Source organism: Globicephala melas, chromosome 2 (genome assembly GCF_963455315.2).
Source record: "Globicephala melas chromosome 2, mGloMel1.2, whole genome shotgun sequence".
Classification (NCBI taxonomy): domain Eukaryota; kingdom Metazoa; phylum Chordata; class Mammalia; order Artiodactyla; family Delphinidae; genus Globicephala; species Globicephala melas.
Genome location: NC_083315.2, coordinates 16,080,207 through 16,101,035, shown reverse-complemented (window position 1 = coordinate 16,101,035; position 20,829 = coordinate 16,080,207). Strand labels below are relative to the sequence as shown.

The 20,829-nt window shown below is 38.2% G+C and overlaps 1 protein-coding gene across 11 annotated transcripts in view; it reads right to left on the bottom strand.

Moving 5' to 3' along the window:
- Positions 1–19,463, bottom strand: part of CCDC7 (coiled-coil domain containing 7) — a 328,048-nt gene extending 308,585 nt beyond the window's left edge. For all 11 annotated transcript variants that reach the window (XM_060293096.1, XM_060293098.2, XM_060293097.2 and 8 more), the window contains exons 1-5: positions 19,240–19,463; positions 17,635–17,686; positions 16,471–16,800; positions 15,220–15,312; positions 9,849–9,932 (exon numbers count right to left, since the gene is read on the bottom strand). In XM_060293096.1, coding sequence (XP_060149079.1) covers positions 9,849–9,932; positions 15,220–15,312; positions 16,471–16,749 — 456 coding nt within the window. In that variant the 5' untranslated portion in view covers positions 16,750–16,800; positions 17,635–17,686; positions 19,240–19,463. The remainder of the gene's footprint in view (positions 1–9,848; positions 9,933–15,219; positions 15,313–16,470; positions 16,801–17,634; positions 17,687–19,239) is intronic.
- Between the last annotated feature and the right edge of the window lie 1,366 nt (positions 19,464–20,829).

Here is a 20,829-nt window from a genome sequence, read left to right as displayed (position 1 = left end):
TAAGAATAAAATTTGAGGAGAGGAAAATCTGATGTCCAGAGTTATAAAATTAAAAATGTCTAGTTTTCAACAAAACTTATGAAGCATTCACAAGAACAAGAAAGTACGACTAATTCCTTGGAAAAATAAACAAACATTGTCCCTGAGGAAACTCACATATTGGATTTAGTAGACAAAAACTTTAAATCTACCGTCTTAAACATGCTCAAAAGCTAAAGGAGAGGCTGCGTTCAAGATGGCGGAGTAGAAGGACAGGCTATCACTCCCGCTTGTGAGATCTCTGGGAATCACAACTAACTGCAGAACAATCATCGACAGGAAGACACTGGAACTCACCAAAAAAAATACCCCACATCCAGAGACAAAGGTGAAGCCACAATGAGACAGTAGGAGGGGCGCAATCACAGTAAAATCAAATCCCCTAACTGCTGGGTGGGTGACTCACAGACTGGAGAACACTTATACCACAGAAGTCCACCCACTGGAGTGAAGGTTCCAAGCCCCACATCAAACTTCCCAACCTGGGCGTCTGGCAATGGGAGCAGGTGTTCCTAGAGAATTACACTTTGAAGGCTAGTGGGATTTGATTACAAGACTTCGACAGGACTCGGGGAAACAGAGACTCTACTCTTGGACAGCACACACAAAGTAGTGTGCGCATCGGGACCCAGGGGAAGGAGCAGTGACGCCACAGGAGACTGAACCAGACCTACCTGGCTAGTGTTGGAGGGTCGCCTGCAGAGGCGGAGCGTGGCTGTGTCTCACCGTGAGGACAATGACACTGGCAGCAGAAGTTCTGGGAAGTATTGCTTGGCGTGAGCCCTCCCAGAGTCTACCATTAGCCGCACCAAAGAGCCTGGGTAGGCTCCCCTGTTGGGTCACCTCAGGCCAAACAACCAACAGGGAAGGAACACAGCCCCACCCATCAGCAGACAAGCAGATTAAAGTTTTACTGAGCTCTTCCCACCAGAGCAACAGCCAGCTCTACCCACCACCAGTCCCTCCCATCAGGAAACTTACACAAGCCTCTTAGATAGCCTCATTCACCAGAGGGCAGACATCAGAAGCAAGAACAATAATTCTGCAGCCTGTGGAACAAAAAACACATTCACAGAAAGACAGACAAGATTAAAAGACAGAGGGCTATGTACCAGATGAAGAAACAAGACAAAACCCCAGAAAAGACAACTAAATGAAGTGGAGATAGGCAACTTCCCAGAAAACGAATTCAGAAAAATGATACTGAAGATGACCCAGGAACTCGGAACAAGAATGGAAGCAAAGATCGAGAAGATGCAAAAAATATTTACCTAGAAGAATTAAAGAACAAACAGAGATGAACAATACAATAACTGAAATGAAAAATACACTAGAAGGAATCAACAGCAGAATAACTGAGGCAGAAGAACGGATAACTGACCTGGCAGATAGAATGGTGGAATTCACTGCTGCGGAACAGAAAAAAGAACGAAAAGAAATGAAGACAGCCTAAGGGACATCTGGGACAACATTAAACACAACAATATTCACATTAAAGGGGTCCCAGAAGGAGAAGAGAGAGAGAAAGGACCCGAGAAAATATCTGAAGAGATTATAGTCAAAAACTTCCCTAACATGGGAAGGGAAACAGCCACCCAAATCCAGAAAAAGCAGAGAGGACCATACAGGATAAACCCAAGGAGAAACACGCCAAGACGTATAGTAATCAAATTGCAAAAAATTAAAGACAAAGAAAAATTATTGAAAGCAGCAAGGGAAAAACAGCAAATAACAAACAAGGGAACTCCCATAGAGTAAGAGCTGATTTCTCAGCAGAAACTCTACAAGCCAGAAGGGAGTGGCATGACATATTTAAAGTGATGAAAAGGAAGAACCTACAACCAAGATTACTCTACCCATCAAGGATTTCATTCAGATTCGATGGAGAAATCAAAGGCTATACAGACAAGCAAAAGCTAAGAGAATTCAGCACCACCAAACCAGCTCTACAACAAATGCTAAAGGAACTTCTCTAAGTGGGAAACACAAGAGAAGAAAAGGACCTACATAAACAAACCCAAAACAATTAAGAAAATGGTAAGAGGAACATACATATCAATAACTACCTTAAACGTGAATGGATTAAATGCTCCAAGCAAAAGACACAGGCTCGCTGAATGGATACAAAAACAAGACCCATATATGTGCTGTCTACAAGAGACCCACTTCAGACCTAGACACATACAGACTGAAAATGAGGGGATGGAAAAAGATATTCCACGCAAAAGGAAATCAAAAGAAAGCTGGAGTAGCAATTCTCATATCAGACAAAATAGACTTTAAAATAAAGACTATTACAAGAGTCAAAGAAGGACACAAAATAATGATCAAGGGATCAATCCAAGAATAACAGTTATAAATATTTATGCACACAGGAGCACCTCAATACATAAGGCAAATACTAACAGCCATAAATGGGGAATCGACACTAACACAATCATAGTAGGGGACTTTAACTCTCCACTTTCACCAATGGACAGATCATCCAAAATGAAAATAAATAAGGAAACACAAGCTTTAAATGATACATTAAACAAGATAGAGTTAATTGACATTTATAGGACATTCCATCCAAAAACAATGGAATACACATTCTTCTCAAGTGCTCATGGAACATTCTCCAGGATAGATCATATGTTGGGTCACAAATCAAGCCTTGGTAAATTTAAGAAAACTGAAATCGTATCAAGTATCTGTTCTGACCACAACGTTATGAGACTAGATATCAATTACAGGAAAAACACTGTAAAAAACACAAACACATGGAGGCTAAACAATACACTACTAAATAACCAAGAGATCACTGAATAAATTAAAGAGGAAATAAAAAAATACCTACAAATGACAATGAAAACACGATGACCCAAAAACTATGGTATATAGCAAAAGCAGTTCTAAGAGGAAAGTTTATAGCAATACAATCCTACCTCAAGAAACAAGAAAAAATCTCAAATAAACCACCTAAAGCAATTAGAGAAAGAAGACCAAAAAAACTCCAACGTTAGCAGAATGAAAGAAATCATAAAGATCAGATCAGAAGTAAATGAAAAAGAAATAAAGGAAAGAACAGCAAAGATCAATAAAACTAAAAGCTGGTTCTTTGAGAAGATAAACAAAATTGATAAACCACTAGCCAGACTCATCAAGAAAAAAAGGGAAAAGTCTCAAATCAACACAATTAGAAATGAAAAAGGAGAAATAATGACTGACACTGCAGAAATACAAAGGACCATGAGAGATTACTGCAAGCAACTCAATGCCAATAAAATGGACAACCTGGAAGAAATGGACAAATTCTTAGAAAAGTACAACCTTCTGAGACTGAACCAGGAAGAAATAGAAAATATAAACAGACCAATCACAAGCACTGAAATTGAAAACTGTGATTTAACATCTTCCAACAAGCAAAAGCCAAGGACCGATGGATTCACAGGCAAATACTATCAAACATTTAGAGAAGAGGTAACACCTATCCTTCTTAAACGCTTCCAAAATATAGCCGAGGGAGTAACACTCCCAAACTCATTCTATGAGGCCACCATCACCCTGATACCAAAATCAGAAAAAGATGTTACAAAAAAAGAAAACTACAGGCCAATATCACTGATGAACATGGATGCAGAAATCCTCAACAAAATATTAGCAAACAGAATCCAACAGCACATTAAAAGGATCATACACCATGATCAAATGGGGTTTATCCACTTGATAAAGAAATGCAAGGATTCTTCAATATATGCAAATCAATCAATGTGATACACCATATTAACAAATTGAAGGATAAAAACCATATGATAATCTCACTAGATGCAGAAAAAGCTTTTGACAAAATTCAACATCTATTTATAAAAACTCTCCAGAAACTAGGCATAGAGGGAACTTAACTCAACATAATAAAGGCCATATATGACAAACCCACAGCCAACGTCATTCTCAATGGTGAAAATCTGAAACCATTTTCTCTAAAATCAGGAACAAGACAAGGTTGCCCACTCTCACCACTCTTATTCAATACAGTTTTGGAAGTTTTAGCCACAGCAATCAGAGAAGAAAAAGAAATAAAAGGAATCCAAACTGGAAAAGAAGTAGTAAAGCTTTCACTGTTTGTGGATGACACACTATACATAGAATCCTAAAGATGCTACCAGAAAACTACTAAAGCTAATCAATGAATTTGGTAAAGTGGCAGAATACAAAATTAATGCACAGAAATCTCTTGCATTCCTATACACTAATGATGAAAAATCTGAAATAGAAATTAAGGAAACAGTCCCACTTACCACTGCAACAAAAAGAATAAAATGCCTAGGAATAAACCTACCTAAGGAGACAAAAGACCTGTACGCAGAAAACTATAAGACACTGATGAAAGAAATTAAAGATGGTACAAACAAATGGAGAGATATACCATGTTCTTGGAATGGAAGAATAAACATTGTGAAAATGACTCTACTACCAAAAGCGATCTACATATTCACAGCAATCCCAATCAAACTGCCAATGGCATTTTTCAAGGAACAAGAATAAAAAATTTCACAATTTGTATGGAAACACAAAAGACCCTGGATAGCCAAAGCAATCTTGAGAAAGAAAAACGGAGATGGAGGAATCAGGCTTCCAGACTTCAGACTATACTACAAAGCTACAGTAATCAAGACAGTATGGTACTGGCATAAAAACAGAATTATAGATCAACAGAACAGGATAGAAAACCCAGAGGTAAACCCACGCACTTATGGTCACCTTAATTTTGATAAAGGAAGCAAGAATATACAATGGAGAAAGACAGCCCCTTCAATAAGTGGTGCTGGGAAAACAGGACAGCTACATGTAAAAGAATGAAATTAGAACACTCCCTAACACCATACATTAAAATAAACTCCAAATGGACTAAAGACCTAAATGTAAGGCCAGACACTATAAAACTCTTAGAGGAAAACATAGGAAGAACAGTCTTTGACATACATCACAGCAAGATCCTTTTTGACCCACCTCCTAGAGAAATGGAAATAAAAACAAAAATAAACAAATGGGACCTAATGAAACTTACAAAGCTTTTGCACAGCAAAGGAAACCATCAACAAGGTGAAAAGAAAACCCTCAGTGTGGAAGAAAATATTTGCAAATGAAGGAACTGACAAAGGATTAATCTCCAAAATATACAAACAGCTCATGCAGTTCAATATCTAAAAAAAGCAACCCAATACAAAAAGGATAGAAGATCTAAATACACATTTCTCCAAAGAAGATATACAGATTGCCAACAAACACATGAAAGGATGCTCAACATCACTAATCATTAGAGAAACGCAAATCAAAACTACAATGAGGTATCACTTCACAACAGTCATAATGGCCATCATCAAAAAAATCTACAAACAATAAATGCTGGAGAGGCTGTGGAGAAAAGGGAACCCTCTTGCACTGTTAGTGGGAATGTAAATTGATACAGCCACTACAGAGAACAGTATGGAGGTTCCTTAAAAAACTAAAAATAGACCATATGACCCAGCAATCCCACTACTGGGCCTATACCCTGAGGAAACTATAATTCAAAAAGAGTCATGGGGCTTCCCTGGTGGTTGAGAGTCCACCTGCCGATGCAGCGGACACGGGTTCATGCCCCGGTCTGGGAAGATCCCACATGCCGTGGAGCGGCTGGGCCCATGAGCCATGGCCGCTAAGCCTGCGCATCCGGAGCCTGTGCTCCGCAACGGGAGAGGCCACAACAGTGAGAGGCCCACGTACCGCAAAAAAAAAAAAAAGAGAGAGAATCATGCACCACAATGTTCATTGCAGCACTATTTACAATAGAGCCAGGACATGGAAGCAACCTAAGTGTCCATCAACAGATGAATGGATAAAGAAGATGTGGCACATATATACAATGGAATATTACTTAGCCATAAAAAGAAATGAAATTGAGTTATTTGTAGTGAGGTGGATGAACCTAGAGTCTCTCATACAAAGTGAAATAAGTCAGAGAGAGGAAAATAAATACTGTATGCTAACACATATATATGGAGTCTAAAAAAACAAAAATGGTTCTGATGAACTTAGGGGCAGGACAGGAATAAAGATGCAGAGGTATAGAATGGACTTGAAAACACGGGGACGGGGAAGGGTAAGCTGGGACGAAGTGAGAGAGTAGCACTGACATACATACACTACCAAATGTAAAATAGATAGCTAGTGGGAAGCAGCCGCATTGCACAGGGAGATCAGCTCGGTACTTTGTGACCACCTAGAGCGGTGGGATAGAGAGGGTGGGAGGGAGATGCAAGAGGGAGGGGATATGGGGATATATGTATACATAGAGCTGATTCACTTTGTTATACAGCAGAAACTAAAACATTGTAAAGCAATTATACTCCAATAAAGATGTTGGAAAAAAAAGTCAGTTGCATTCGTATATGTTAACAATGACCAATCCAAAAAGAAAATTAAGAAAATAATCCAATTTACCATAGCATCAAAAAACATAAAAATATTTAGGAATAAAATAAACCACGGAGATGAAAGATTTTAACAGAGGGAACTATAAAACATTGCTAAAAGAAATTAAACAAGATACAAATAGATGGAAAGACACCCCATGGTCATGGATTGGAAGACTTACTACTGTTAAAATGTACATAATAGCCAGTGCAATCCCTACCAAAATCCCAATGGCATTTTCTACAGAAATAGAAAAAATACTAACATTCATATGGAATATCAAGGGCCCCCAAATTGCCAAAACAATCTTAAAAAATCAAAACAAAGTCATAGGCCTCAACCTTCCTGATTTCAAGATACACTACAGCAAAAGTAATTAAGACAGTGCTGCACTGTCATATAGATAGATACATATATATACCTAAAACTAATACAGTGTTATATGTGAATGATATCTAAATTTTTTGTTGTTGTTTTTTTTTTTTTTGTGGTACACGGGCCTCTCACTGTTGTGGCCTCTCCCGCTGTGGAGCACAGGCTCCGGACACACAGGCTCATGGGCCATGGTTCACGGGCCCAGCCGCTCCGCGGCACGTGGGATCTTCCCAGACCAGGGCACGAACCCGCGTCCCCTGCATCAGCAGGCGGACCCTCAACCACTGAGCCACCAGGGAAGCCCAATATCGAAATTTTTAAAAATAAAAATAAAAAAATAATTTAAAAGATACATAAACCAATGGAACAGAATTGAAAACCCAGAAATAAACCCTATTACATATGGCAAAATGATTTTATACAAGAGTACCAATGGGGAAAGAACCATCTCGTCAACAAATAATGCTGAAAAAATTAGATATCCACATGCAAAGAATAAAGTTCATCCTTCCCTTACACTATGTATAAAAATTAACTCAAAATGGATCCATAACCTATATACAAGATCTAAACCTATTAAACTGCTGGAAGAAAACACAAGGGAGAAGAGTCAGGAAATTGGATTTGGCAATGATTTCTTGGACATGACACCTAAAGCCCAAGCTTAACAAAAGCAAAAATAAACTAATGGGAGACTTCCCTGGTGGTCCAGTGGGTAAGACTCTGCGCTTCCAGTGCAGAGGGCCTGGGCTCAATCCCTGTTTTGGGAACTAGATCCCAAATGCATGCCACAACTAAGAGTCCACATGCCACAACTAAGAAGTCCACATGCTACAACTAAGATGTCTGCATGCCACAACCACGAACCTTGCATGCCGCAACTAAGACCCAGTGCAGCCAAAATAAATACATAGAAAAAATAAAACTTTGAAAAAGAATGAAAAAAATAAACAAATGGGTCTACATCAAATTAAAAAGTCACCACACATCAAAGGAAACCATCAACAAAATGAAAAGGCAATCTATGGAAGGGGAGCAAATATTTGCAAGCCATATATATTAACTGTAAAAAGGCTTAATATCTAGAATATATAAGGAACTCATGCAACTCAGTAGCAAAATAACAAATAAACTGATTTTAAAATGGGCAAAGAAATAAAAAATGAATAGACATTTTTCCAAATAAGACATACAAATGAACAACGGGTACATGAAAAGGTGTTCAACATCACTCATCATCGGGGAAATGCAAATTAAAATCATATGAGATATCACCTCATACCTGTGAAAATGTGTATTAAGAGAAAATAAGCACTGATAAGGATGTGGAGAGAGGGAACCCTCACGCACTGTTGGTGGGTATGTAAATTGATATAGCAACTATGGAAAACAGTATGTAGGTTTCTAAAAAAAAAAATTAAAAATATAAGTACCATATGATCCAGCAATCCCACTTTCAGGTATATATCCAAAGGAAACAAAATCAGTATCTCAAAAAGATATCTGCACGCCCATGGTCTTTGCAGCATTATTCACAATAGCCAAGATATCGAAAAAGTCTAAGTGTCCATCAATGGATGAATGGATAAAGAAATTGTGATATACATACAAAATGCAATATTATTCAGGCATTAAAAAAAAGGAAAACCTGCCATTTGTGACAAAATTGATGAATCTGTAAGACACTATGGTAAGTGAAACAAGCCAGACACAGAAAGAAAAATATTTCATGACCCCATTTATGCATGAAATCAAAACAAACAAAAACAACCCCTCATAGTAACTGAGAGTAGAATGGTGATTACTAGGGGCCAAACAGAGGGGGTCACAGGAAGTTATTGTTAAATGCAGACAGTTTCAGTTTTGCAAGATGAAAAGAGCTCTGTAGTGGAAGGCAGTGATGGTTACACAATATAAATGTACTTAACACCACTGAATTGTACACTTAAAAATGCTTAAGATAGTATACCTTATGTTCATTTTCCAATTAAAAAATTAGAAAAAATGTGTATATAAATATATATATGTGTGTGTGTGTATATATATAGCAAAACACGAGAAAGTATATTTTATAATGTTACTAATGCTTATGCAGAGTAACATGACACATAATTTATTTTCCTATGTACTTTTCATACTTCTTTAAATGTTCCACAATAATACTTTCAAAATCAGCTAAAACACAATGAATGTTATTTTTCAAAACTCACAAAATAAGAAAATGTATTACCAAATAATACATACGGTATTATTTAATTTCTAAAGAATAATATGTGTAACTATGGAAAAATAAGAAGGTAAACACAAATATGTTGACAAGAGTTATCTCAGAGAAACAGGATTATGATGACTTTTATTTTCTTTTTGTATGCCTTCATTTTTAAATTTTCATTATTTATGCCATTACTTTTGTAATATAAATGTACTTATTTAAAAAACACAGTAAAATATAAATACTACATATGAAAATATTAATGACCCAGTCAATGCTGTACATAAAGGACAATTCACAGACATAAACGCCTACGATAAATAATGCTTTCCAATGCTTTTTTTTTTTTTTTGCGGTACGCGGGCCTCTCACTGTTGTGGCCTCTCCCGTTGCGGAACACAGGCTTCGGACGCGCAGGCTCAGCGGCCATGGCTCACAGGCCTAGGCACTCCGCGGCATGTGGGATCTTCCCGGACCAGGGCACAAACCCATGTCCCCTGCATTGGCAGGTGGACTCTCAACCACTGCGCCACCAGGGAAGCCCTCCAATGCTCTTTATAACTACTTAAGGCACTATATCTAGACTAATATTGCTGCCTGGATTATCATATTCAAGATCAAACAACCAATATAACTTTAAATATTTTATTATTAAAATGATTGTTAATAATAATGAATAGTAATTATTATCAGTTTATCTTGTTTTATTATTAATATTATTAGTAGCTTATAATTAAAATATTAAGTAATATTTTATGCTTAGCACTTTACACAGAATACGTACATTACGTTCTTCCTTAGCTGCTGCTTCTAACTGAGCTGCAAGTTGTGAACAACATACCAAGAATGAATTCAGATCATTCTCAACCTTATGAAAAAAAGAGAAAGTTACTTTTATTTCAGAATTCATATGCATATCCATCTATATTTTAGAATATTTAACTACTTTTGAAAATAGTTTTGTGTATGTAATTTCTGTCCCTTGAAATGCATAAAACGAGAAACCATGTTCCAAATGCTATACCAGCAAATTTTCCCAGAAAGAAAGTACATTCTGGGGAGTGGCTCAGTAATGACATATACCCAGCTATGTCTCTCTTCACATTCTCCTCTACACAGGTGTAGAAAATCAAGCATTCCAGCCTTAGCCTTCTGAAATTTAGGGGTAGCAGAAAAAGTACACACTTAAATATACGTTAAATAATGCTTTGTGTTAAAAAATGAATGCTAATTATGACTTCTGATTATAACTATACTTGCCAAGAGATAATAGTCTTTCACCCTTACTTAATGAGCAATAGAAAATTTTGAGGAAAAAAAGTTACATATTAAAATGTCACAATGACTGAATCTCTTTTAGTAGAGCAGTGATCTGTAAATCCGAGAATTGACCAAAGATAAATAAACCTCAGATGCTTATATACAGTTAGAATTCTGACAGAATGTTCTCCAGGACAAATATGATCCCTCAATATTACATTTTAAACATACTCAGAGGTTCATATTTTTTCATCATGGTAAAACCTATAGTCATATAAGAGACAGAGGGGGAAACTAAAATAGTCATTCAGGAGAGTGGGAAAATGAATTAACTAGAGTTACTAATCACAAATATAAAGTGAGACCATTAGCAGACTTGGGGATTTTCTTCCACCCACATTCAGGTGCCACAAATAGACGATGAACATCAATTTGATCAAGATACATGTTCTTTTCAAGTGCACACAGAACATTATCCAGGATAGATCACATGCAGGGCCACAAAGCAAGCCTCGCTAAATATAAGAAAACTGAAATATCAAGCATCCTTTCCGACCACAACACTATGAGGCTAAAAATCAACTACAAGAAAAAACTGCAAAAAACACAAACACATGGATGCTAAACAATATGCTGCTAAACAACCAGTGGCTCAATGAAGAAATCAAAGAGGAAATCAAAATATACCTAGAGACAAATGAAAATGAAAGCATGATAATCCAAAACCTACGGGATGCAGCAAAAGCAGTTCTACAGAGGGAAGTTTACAGCAATACAAGCTTACCTCTGTAAACAAGAAAAATCTCAAACAACCTAACCTCACGCCTAAAGCAACTAGAATAAAGAACAAACAAAAGCAAAAGTTAGTAGAAGAAAAGAAATCATAAAGATCAGAGCTGAAATAAATGAAATAGAGATTAAAAAATCAATAGAAAAGACCACTGAAATCTAATTCTTTGAAAAAACAAACAAAATTGATAAAACTTTAGCCAGACTCAAGAAAAGAAGGGAGAGGGCCCAAATCAATAAAATCAGAAATGAAAAAGGAAAAGTTACAACCAACACCACAGAAATACAAAGGATCATGAAACTACTACAAGCAACTATAAGCCAATAAAATGGACAATCCAGAAGATATGGACAAATTCTTGAACCAAGAACAAAGAGAAAATATGAACAGACCAATTATCAGAACTGAAATTGAAAGAGTAACTTAAAAACTCCCAAAATACAAAAGTCCAGGACCAGATGACTTCACAGGTGACTTCTACCAAACATTTAGAGAACAGTTAACACCTATCCTTCCGAAAATATTCCAAAAAACTGGAGAGGAAGGAAGACTTCTGAACTCATTCTATGAGGCTACCATCACCCTGATACCAAAACCAAACAAAGATACTACAAAAAAAGAAAATTACAGCCCCACATCACTGATGAACATAGGTGCAAAAATCCTCAAAATACGAGCAAACCTACTCCAACAATACATTAAAAGGTTCATACAATATGACCAAGTGGGATTTATCCCAGGATGCAAGGATTTTTCAATATCCACAAATCAATCAATGTGATACACAACATTAACAAATTGAAGAATATAAACCATATGATCATCTCAATAGATGCAGAAAAAACTTCTGATAAAATTCAACATCCATTTATGATTAAAAAAAAAAAACTCTTTAGAAAGTAAGAATAGAGGGAACATACCCTCAACATAATAAAGGCCATATATGACCAACCCACAGCTAACATTATACTCAACTGTGAGAATGCCCACCCTCGCCACTTTTACTCAACATAGTTTTGGAAGTCCTAGCCACAGCACTCAGAGAAGAAAAAGAAAAGGAATCCAAATTAGAAAAGAAGAAGTAAAACTGTCACTGTTTTCAGATGACACGATAGTATACATAGAAAATCCTAAAGACACTACCAGAAAACTACTGAAGCTCATCAATGACTTCAGTAAAGTTGCAGGATACAAAATTAATATACAGAAATCTGTCGCATTTGTATACACTAACAACAAAAGATCAGAAAGAGAAATTAAGGAAACAACCCCATCACATCAAAAACTAAAATAAAATAAAGTACCTAGGAATAAACCTACCTAAGGAAACAAAAGACCTGTTCTCCAAAAACTGTAAGACGCTAATGAAAGAAACTGAAGGTGACACAAACAGATGGAAAGATATACTGTGTTCTTGGATTGGAAGACTCAATAGTGTTAAAATGACCATACTACCCAAGGCAATCTATGCTTTCAATGCAATTCCTATCAAATTACCAATGCCATTCTTCACAGAACTGGAGCAAAAAAATTTAAAAATTTGTATAGAAACACAAAAGACCCCGAATAGCCAAAACAATCCTGAGAAAGAAGAATGGAGCTTGAGAAATCACTCTCCCTGACTTCAGACTATACTACAAACCTACAGTAATCAAAACAGTATGGTACTAGCACAAAAAGAGACACATAGATTAATGGACCAGGACAGAAAGCCCAGAAATAAACCCAAGCACATATGGTCAAATAATCTACAACAAAGGAGGCAAGAATATACAATGCAGAAAAGACAGCCTCTTCAATAAGTGGTGCTGGGAAAACTGGACAGCTACATGTGAAAGGATGAAATTAGAACACTCCCTAACACCATAAGACAAAAATAAACTCAAAATGGATTAAAGACCTAAATGTAAGGGCAGACATTATAAAACGCTAGAGGAAAACATAGGCAGAACACCCTTTGACATAAAACATAGCAATATTTTTTTGGATCCCTCTCCTAGAGTAAAGGAAACAAAAACAAAACTAAACAAATGGGACATAATTAAACTTAAAAGCTTTCACACAGCAAAGGAAACCATCAACAAAACAAACTTACAGACTGGGAGAAAATATTTGCAAATGATGCTACCAACAAGGGATTAATTTCCAAAATTCACAAACAGCTCATGTGGCTTAATATCAGAAAAACAAACAACCCAATCAAAAAATGGGCTGAAAACCTAAATAGACATTTCTCCAAAGAAGACATACAGATAGGCATATGAAAAAGAAGACATACAGGCACATGAAAAGATACTCAATATCGCTAATTATTAGAGAAAAACAAATCAAAACTATAATGAGATATCACCTCACACTAGTCAGAATGGACATCATTAAAAAGTCTACAGATAATATATGCTGGCGAGGGTGTGGAGCAAAAGGAACCCCCCTACCTTGTTGGTGGAAATGTAAATTGGTGCAGCCACCATGGAGAACAGTATGGAGTTTCCTCAAAAAACTAAAACTAGAGTTACCATGTGATACGGCAATCCCACTCCTGGGCATATATCCAGAGAAAACTCTAATTCAAAAAGGTATGTGGGGGCTTCCCTGGTGGCGCAGTGGTTGAGAGTCCGCCTGCTGATGCAGGGGACACGGGTTTGTGCCCCTGTCTGGGAAGATCCCATATGCCGCGGAGCGGCTAGGCCCGTGAGCCATGGCCGCTGAGCCAGCGCGTCCGGAGCCTGTGCTCCGCAACGGGAGAGGCCACACAACAGTGAGAGGCCCACGTACCGGAAAAAAAAAAAAAAAAAAAGATATGTGGGGACTTCCCTGGCAATCCAGTGGTTAAGAATCCATGCTCCCATTGCAGAGGGCACAGAGGGCACAGGTTCGGTCCCTGGTCAGGGAATTAAGATGCCGCACGGCACAGCCAAAAAAAAAAAAAAAAAAAAAAAAGAGAAAGAGAGAGACAAGGAAATAAAAACATTCAGATTGGACAAGAAGAAGTAAAACTGTCCTTATTTGAAGATGACATAATTGTCTATGTATAAAACCCCAAAACATCTACAGAAAGATTCCTAGAATAAAGAAGTACATTGAGCAAGGTTGCAAGATGTATGATCAACACACGAAAATCATATTTCTATATACTAATAACAAACAGGTGGAAACTGAAATTAAAAATATAATGCCATTAAAAATCATTCCAAAAAACATGAAACATTAATGTATAAATCTGAAAAACAATATACAGGATCTTTATGATGAAAATTACAGAATGCTGAAGAAAGAAATCAAACAGGACAATGAAATCAATCAAATAAATGGAGAAACATACTATGTTTATGGTTTGAAAGACCCAACATAGCTATTTTATTACATGAAGCCAAACTCAATCCCTAACTAACAAAACTAATTATAAAATAGAAGAATAATGACCAACGAGTACAGTGTATTAAAGTACAGTCGACTATTAAGAAATATGTAAAAATAATTCGTCTCATCAATAGACTGAAGGTGAAGCACATAATCACCTTAATAGTTATATCATTTCAATATATACAACACAGACATTTACTAAAGCTCAGTAATCTCTTCAATGTTGGGGGTTTTTTATTTAGCAAACCATAAATAGAAGAATACTTTCTTAACATAATAAAGAATATACATTGCAAACCAACAGCCAACCACAAGCTTACATATTAAATAAGAGATGCATTAGCATCAAAAGTAGGCTCAAGATATAGATATGCGGTGGTGTGATGATTTGGGAGATTGGGATTGACATGTATACACTGATGTGTATAAAATGGATGACTAACAAGAATAAAAAAATAATAATAATAAAATGTTTAAGAACATATACAAATGCATGAAAACAAATTTAAAATTGAAATCCAATAAATACTTTAGTAATAAAAAAAAAGATATAGACATGTCTTAATTAAACTTTAAGATAAGTGTTGGCAGAGAATGGAAAAATCAGTACACTACTTTCAAGTTTCCTAGGGGGATCATTTTCATGGATGGGGGATTCATCTGAGAACATATACAGACTCTAAAAGAAAATCTTAGCCCTTTTCAGCATTAATGTCTCTACATTAGCATTACATATACTTACAGGAAAGGTTAATCCTTCATGTTCAGGCTTCACAACTGGTTCTTCTCCACTTGGAATGCTAAATCCATAGGTTTCTTCCAAAGTAGAAACAACCTATGAGAAAAATCAAAGCAAATTATGTACTTATATAGGGTAAAAATATTACATTAAATCTAAAAAGATATTTAATCAACTATGTCAGAACCATTTTAGCAGTAAGACTTACTTCTACCAGTACCATAAACTTAAATTTTCCATTTCATGCCCCACCTCATATCATCCTGAAGAAGGAGTATGAGCAATAGGCCTTGATCCCTCCCTAGCAATGAAGATAGGCCCTATGACTCTTCCACTTCTGTGTTGAAGAGAGTCTATGAACAGCTGAAGCATCAACTCTACTTACCATCAAAGTTTACCTCAAAATCTAATTAACTTGGCTTTCCTCTTTGAAGAGAGTGGGGAAAATAGGGAGATAGAGACCAGAAAGCAATACATTTTTAAAGGAAATTCTCTGAGCTAACCCCCTGAACTTTGAGCAAACTTGTATTTTGGAAGTTTGACGAACTATATTTTTTTTCTATATTTGTGCTATTCCTCATTGTTCTCACTTGGTATTTGGTACATTTACAACTCAATTCTGGATCACTGTGCAAGGAACTCAGAAAAAAGGAAGATATTTTTTCCCCAACACTAACAGCTAGAGTTTCTAAAGTGCAGAGAAAAGCTACAGAGCAGGCAAGAGACTGAGAAAAGCCTATCCTTAGAAAGATCTGCTTGTGTCTCAGAACTTGGATTTCAGGAGGGTTCCCACTATTCATTGACTGATGACAGTGGCTCACTGTCCCTAAACTCATTGTACCAACTATATGATTTATGCTGAACACATGCTTTCCTTCAGGGAGTCTGGAATTTTGGTACATGCTAGGCAGAGAGTACCTAGGTGACCAACCTCCAATAAAACCCTGGGCACTGAATCTCTAGTGAACTCCTCTGGTAGGTATTTCACATGTGCTGTAACAACTTGTTGAAGGAATTAAGCAAGTCCTGTGTGACTCTAAAGGGAAAGAAATCTTGGAAACTTGCACCTGGTTTCCTCGAGACTTCACCCCATGTGCCTTCTCCTTTTGCTGATTTTGCTTTTAATCCTTTCACTATAATATATCTTGGCCATCAATATGACTATATACTGAGTCCAGTGAGTCCTCAAAGGAAATCACTAAACCTGACGATGGTCATGGGGACCCCCAACCCAAGCACCAACAAGTATCTTACCATCTTCAGATGTTTGGTAATCTTCCTGATCAATTCATCTTCTGCTACTAACTCCTCTGTCTTACTTGATGGAATGGGCAAAGCATACCTTATGATGGATTCCCCTGTTGGTGGAGATCTTAAGACCACTGGTTCAAGTTTATCACGTACTAATTTTGCACTATGTTTTTCCTTTGGTTTAGGTGACAATGGTGAATTAAATACTCCTTTTTTATATGTTAATTCTGGAACATTTGCCAATTTACTACTAGATGCCAACAGATGCTTTACTGGCTTCATTTTGTTATTTACTTAGCTTCTGAATTATAGATGAAAAATTTTTATTCCTCCCTGTAAATAAAACATTAAGATTTCAGATTAAAAATGATGGCAGATTAAAAAGAATGAAATAATGCCATTTGCAGCAACGTGAATGGACCTGGAGATTATCATACTAAGTGAAGCAAGTCAGACAGAGAAAGACAAATATCATATGATATCGCTTATATGGGGAAACTATTATTTTTAAAAAGATACAAATGAACTTATTTACAAGACAGAAACAGACTCCTAGACTTAGAATAACAAACTTATGGTTACCACAGGGGAAAGGTGGGCCGGGGTGGGGGAGGGTAGATAAATTTTGGGATTCACATATACACACTACCATATTTAAAATAGATAACCAGGGACTTCCCTGGTGGTCCAGTGCAGGGGGCCTGGGTTCGATCCCTGGTGGGGGAACTAGATCCCACATGCATGCCACAACTAAGAGTTCGCATGCCACAACTAAGAAGTCCGCATGCCACAACTGAAGATCCCGCATGTGGCAACTAAGCCCCAGTGCCGCCAAAATAAATAAATAAGTAAAAGAGATAGCCAATAAGAACCTACTGTATAGCAAAGGGAACTCTACTCAATATTCTGTAATAACCTAAATGGGAAAAGAATTTGAAAAAGAATAGATATATATACATAAAACTGAATCACTGTGGTGTACACCTGAAACTAACACAACATTGTAAATCAACTATACTTCAATATAAAATAAAAATTTTAAAAAAGAAAAAAAAATGACAGCCAGACTATCAATTGCCATGAAGATGGTGAATCCCAAAATCAACTCTGGAGAAATTACAAAATGGAGAGGGAAACATTCCTAACAACAAGAAAAAAAAAACAAACCTGTGAGAAACCCCTAGACGTGTGATTTATGTGTGGGCATTCAGGACAGGAGCTGAAGGGAGGGAAGAAGACAGTGGCAGCAGTGAAAGAACGTATTTAGAAAACTTTAAAATTTTATTTTTACTTTTCCCCACCATCCTTGAGCTAATATAGGCCCTTTATATATACCATTATTTCCATAGACAGTAATAGTCTATTATTTGCTGATCCCAGGGTATCAGCAGAGTAATAGCGGGGCAGCACCAATGTCATGCTAGAATAAGGAAGTATAGACTGGGTAGGACTTATTAAGCTTTCATTCTCCTACTTCTCTCTTTCCAAAGCTGATTAAGACTCAGAACAATGCCTCCTCCCATGGGAATTGTCTGATAGACTGGCAAAATTAAGACAGAATAGCATTGGCTCTCTGTTGTCTGCAGTGCTCCACACACAGACTAGTCCCATTGTTGTGGGTTGAACTGTGTCCCCGAAATAGATATGTTCAAGTCCTAACCCCTGGTACCTGGGAATATGACCGTATTTGAAAATACAGTCTTTGCAGATGTGATCAAGTTAAAATGAGGTCATATTGGAATAGGGTGGGCCCTAAATCCAATGACTGGCGTCATTATAAGAAAGCCGTGTGATGACACTTGTACACAGACGTACAGGGAAGAAGGCCACGAAATGACAAGGGCAGAGATTGGAGGGGTGCAGCTGCAAACCAAGCAATGTTAAGGATCGCCAGCACCCACCAGAAGCTGGGAAAAACCTTCAGGGGGAGCACAGCCCTACCAACACCTTGATTTCAGACTCCTAGACTCCAGAATTGTTAGATAATAAATTTCTCTCACAATAAATTGTTTTAGGCCACCCGTTTTGTGGCACGTTGTTACGGCAGCCCTAGGAAACTAATTTGCTGATGGAAATGATTCAGTAGAAAGCAAAAAGTATGGCTGGGAGAGAGGGAACTGCTGTGATGATACCCTTGAGTAAACAAGAAGAAATGGGTTTTAAGGCACGAATGGGCCAACTCACTTTAGATAGGAACAGGGAAACTTTACCTAAGGCAGCAGACAGGAAGGCAGAGATGTGGGCTACTTCAAGAAACCAACAGAAAAGGATGGGGCACTCACCAGGTGCTAGAAAACGGCCTAATAAATGGATCCATGAAAGTTCACAGAAACTTAAAAAAAAAAGTTACATGCAGTGAACACTTATAAAAAAAATACTTAAGGATTTTACACATTTGCTCCATTTAACTCTCCTAACAATGCCAGGAGGTGGATACTCTATCACCATAAAATTACCCAAGTTTATCAGTCACTTTCCACCACGAAGACAAACGTTTTCTGGTTTCCCTTCAAGGATTAGCTTGATATCCATTTCAAGCCCTTTAACGACACATTATACAAAACTGTGGGGGTGGGAGGCATAGGGTTTACGGTCCTTAAATTCTCCATCAAGACACGAGAAGCTCAGCCGCAGCTGAGGCAGTCACGCGGGGGGGAGGGGGGAGGGGGGGAGGGGGGAGGGGAAATGAAGAGAGAAGCAAGGATGCTTTGGTCAGGGAATCTGTGAACACGCTCACAGCTGACGAGGTAAGTCCCCCACCACTCGGTATACCTGCCGAGGCTGCTGGCAGTCAGGCTACTGGGTGGTTTGGCCCTGGCGAGGCTGGCTCTACGGTGAAAACGCTGGAAATTCTGAGCCTCCCAGACTTCCTTCAAGACGGAAGCCTGCAAATCCTGCAGACTCTAGCCCTGCTGCTTTACAAACGGACATTTGTGCCGCCAGGAAACGCCGAGCTTCAGCGTCCCCGGGCGGCCGCAGCGAGGATAAGACGCCAGCCGCCGGACGGCCGTTGACGCCACGTCACGACGCCGACATCCTACGTCAGACGCCGCGGGCGGGATCCGCCCATCCCACGCGCGCGGGGAGAGGGGCGAGGGCTTCCGGCAACGGCGGGGCCTTCGAGAGGCTGCGCGCCTCCACCGCGCCCTCGGTATCCTATGCGATTACTTCCAGACGCTTCACACGCGGAGATGCTTACAGGCTTTTGGCCTCGAGAAATAACGTCCCGTTTAGTGCTATAAGAGCTTGGACTACACCGACAAAGCCTGAGCCCCAGGCCCTCCTCTGACACCGTCTAAATGTTTCACTGCGAGGTGTTGTGGAGTCATATTTTTTTTTTTTAGACTATTAAATATTTTGTTGTTGTCGAACTATAGTTGATTTACAATGTGTTAATTTCTGGTGTACAACAAAGTGATTCAGGTACATATGTTAAATACCAGGTTGTACCATGAACATGTACCACTCACATTATTCTTCAAGGGATAATAGGAAGATTTCTGCTTCCAACCAAAATGGTGTAACAGGGACTGGGTTTATCCTCCTAGCTCACCAACTAAAAAATCAGACAAAATATAAGAAACAATGAATTTCAAGATATTGGCTATCAGGCAATTAATGACAGTGATCCCTGGGTAACAGGAAACAAACAAGATGAGCCCTGTGATTTCCTAAACTTACTTTCTGAAGAGAGGAGTTTCCAAATCATAATGCAAAGAGGGGGGAACCCAGGGAGACCCCAGAAGTCTCCCTGAGTTGAAGAAAAGATGTCCAGTAAGGCCAAGGAAATTCAAGTTAAGAGGAGGGAATACTAAGAGATTGAAAAAGAGGGGGAGAGCTCCATAAATTCTCAGAGGGACCCCCTTCAAGTCCACAGCGGATTAATGTCACCGTATGCATGTATGGGCACACACATGCTAGGCTAGGGAAAGAGCCACCTAAAAGCATCAAAGGGTACAATACTCACAGCTCACAAAGAGCTGGAAATATTTTATATTCTCACCAGCTAGAGTGAAAAGCTTTATAATTTATGGGTACTCCCTAAGTACTCACAAGGATTTTGCCACAGGAGGTGGTCAAAACTAGTCTTACACTAAACACTTCTCTGGACCTGACAAATGAATCTTCAAAGTAATACGTGAAAGAATCAAACATTTCCAATAACTTGACTGAGACCCAGAACAGAGCTCAAGAATATTTATACGCATATCAAAACATCCAGCACCCAACAAGGTAAAAATCACACTGTCAAGTATCCAATCAAAAGTTGCAGGGGGGGCTTCCCTGGTGGCGCAGTGGTTGAGGATCTGCCTGCTAATGCAGGGGACAAGGGTTCGAGCCCTGGTCTGGGAAGATCCCACA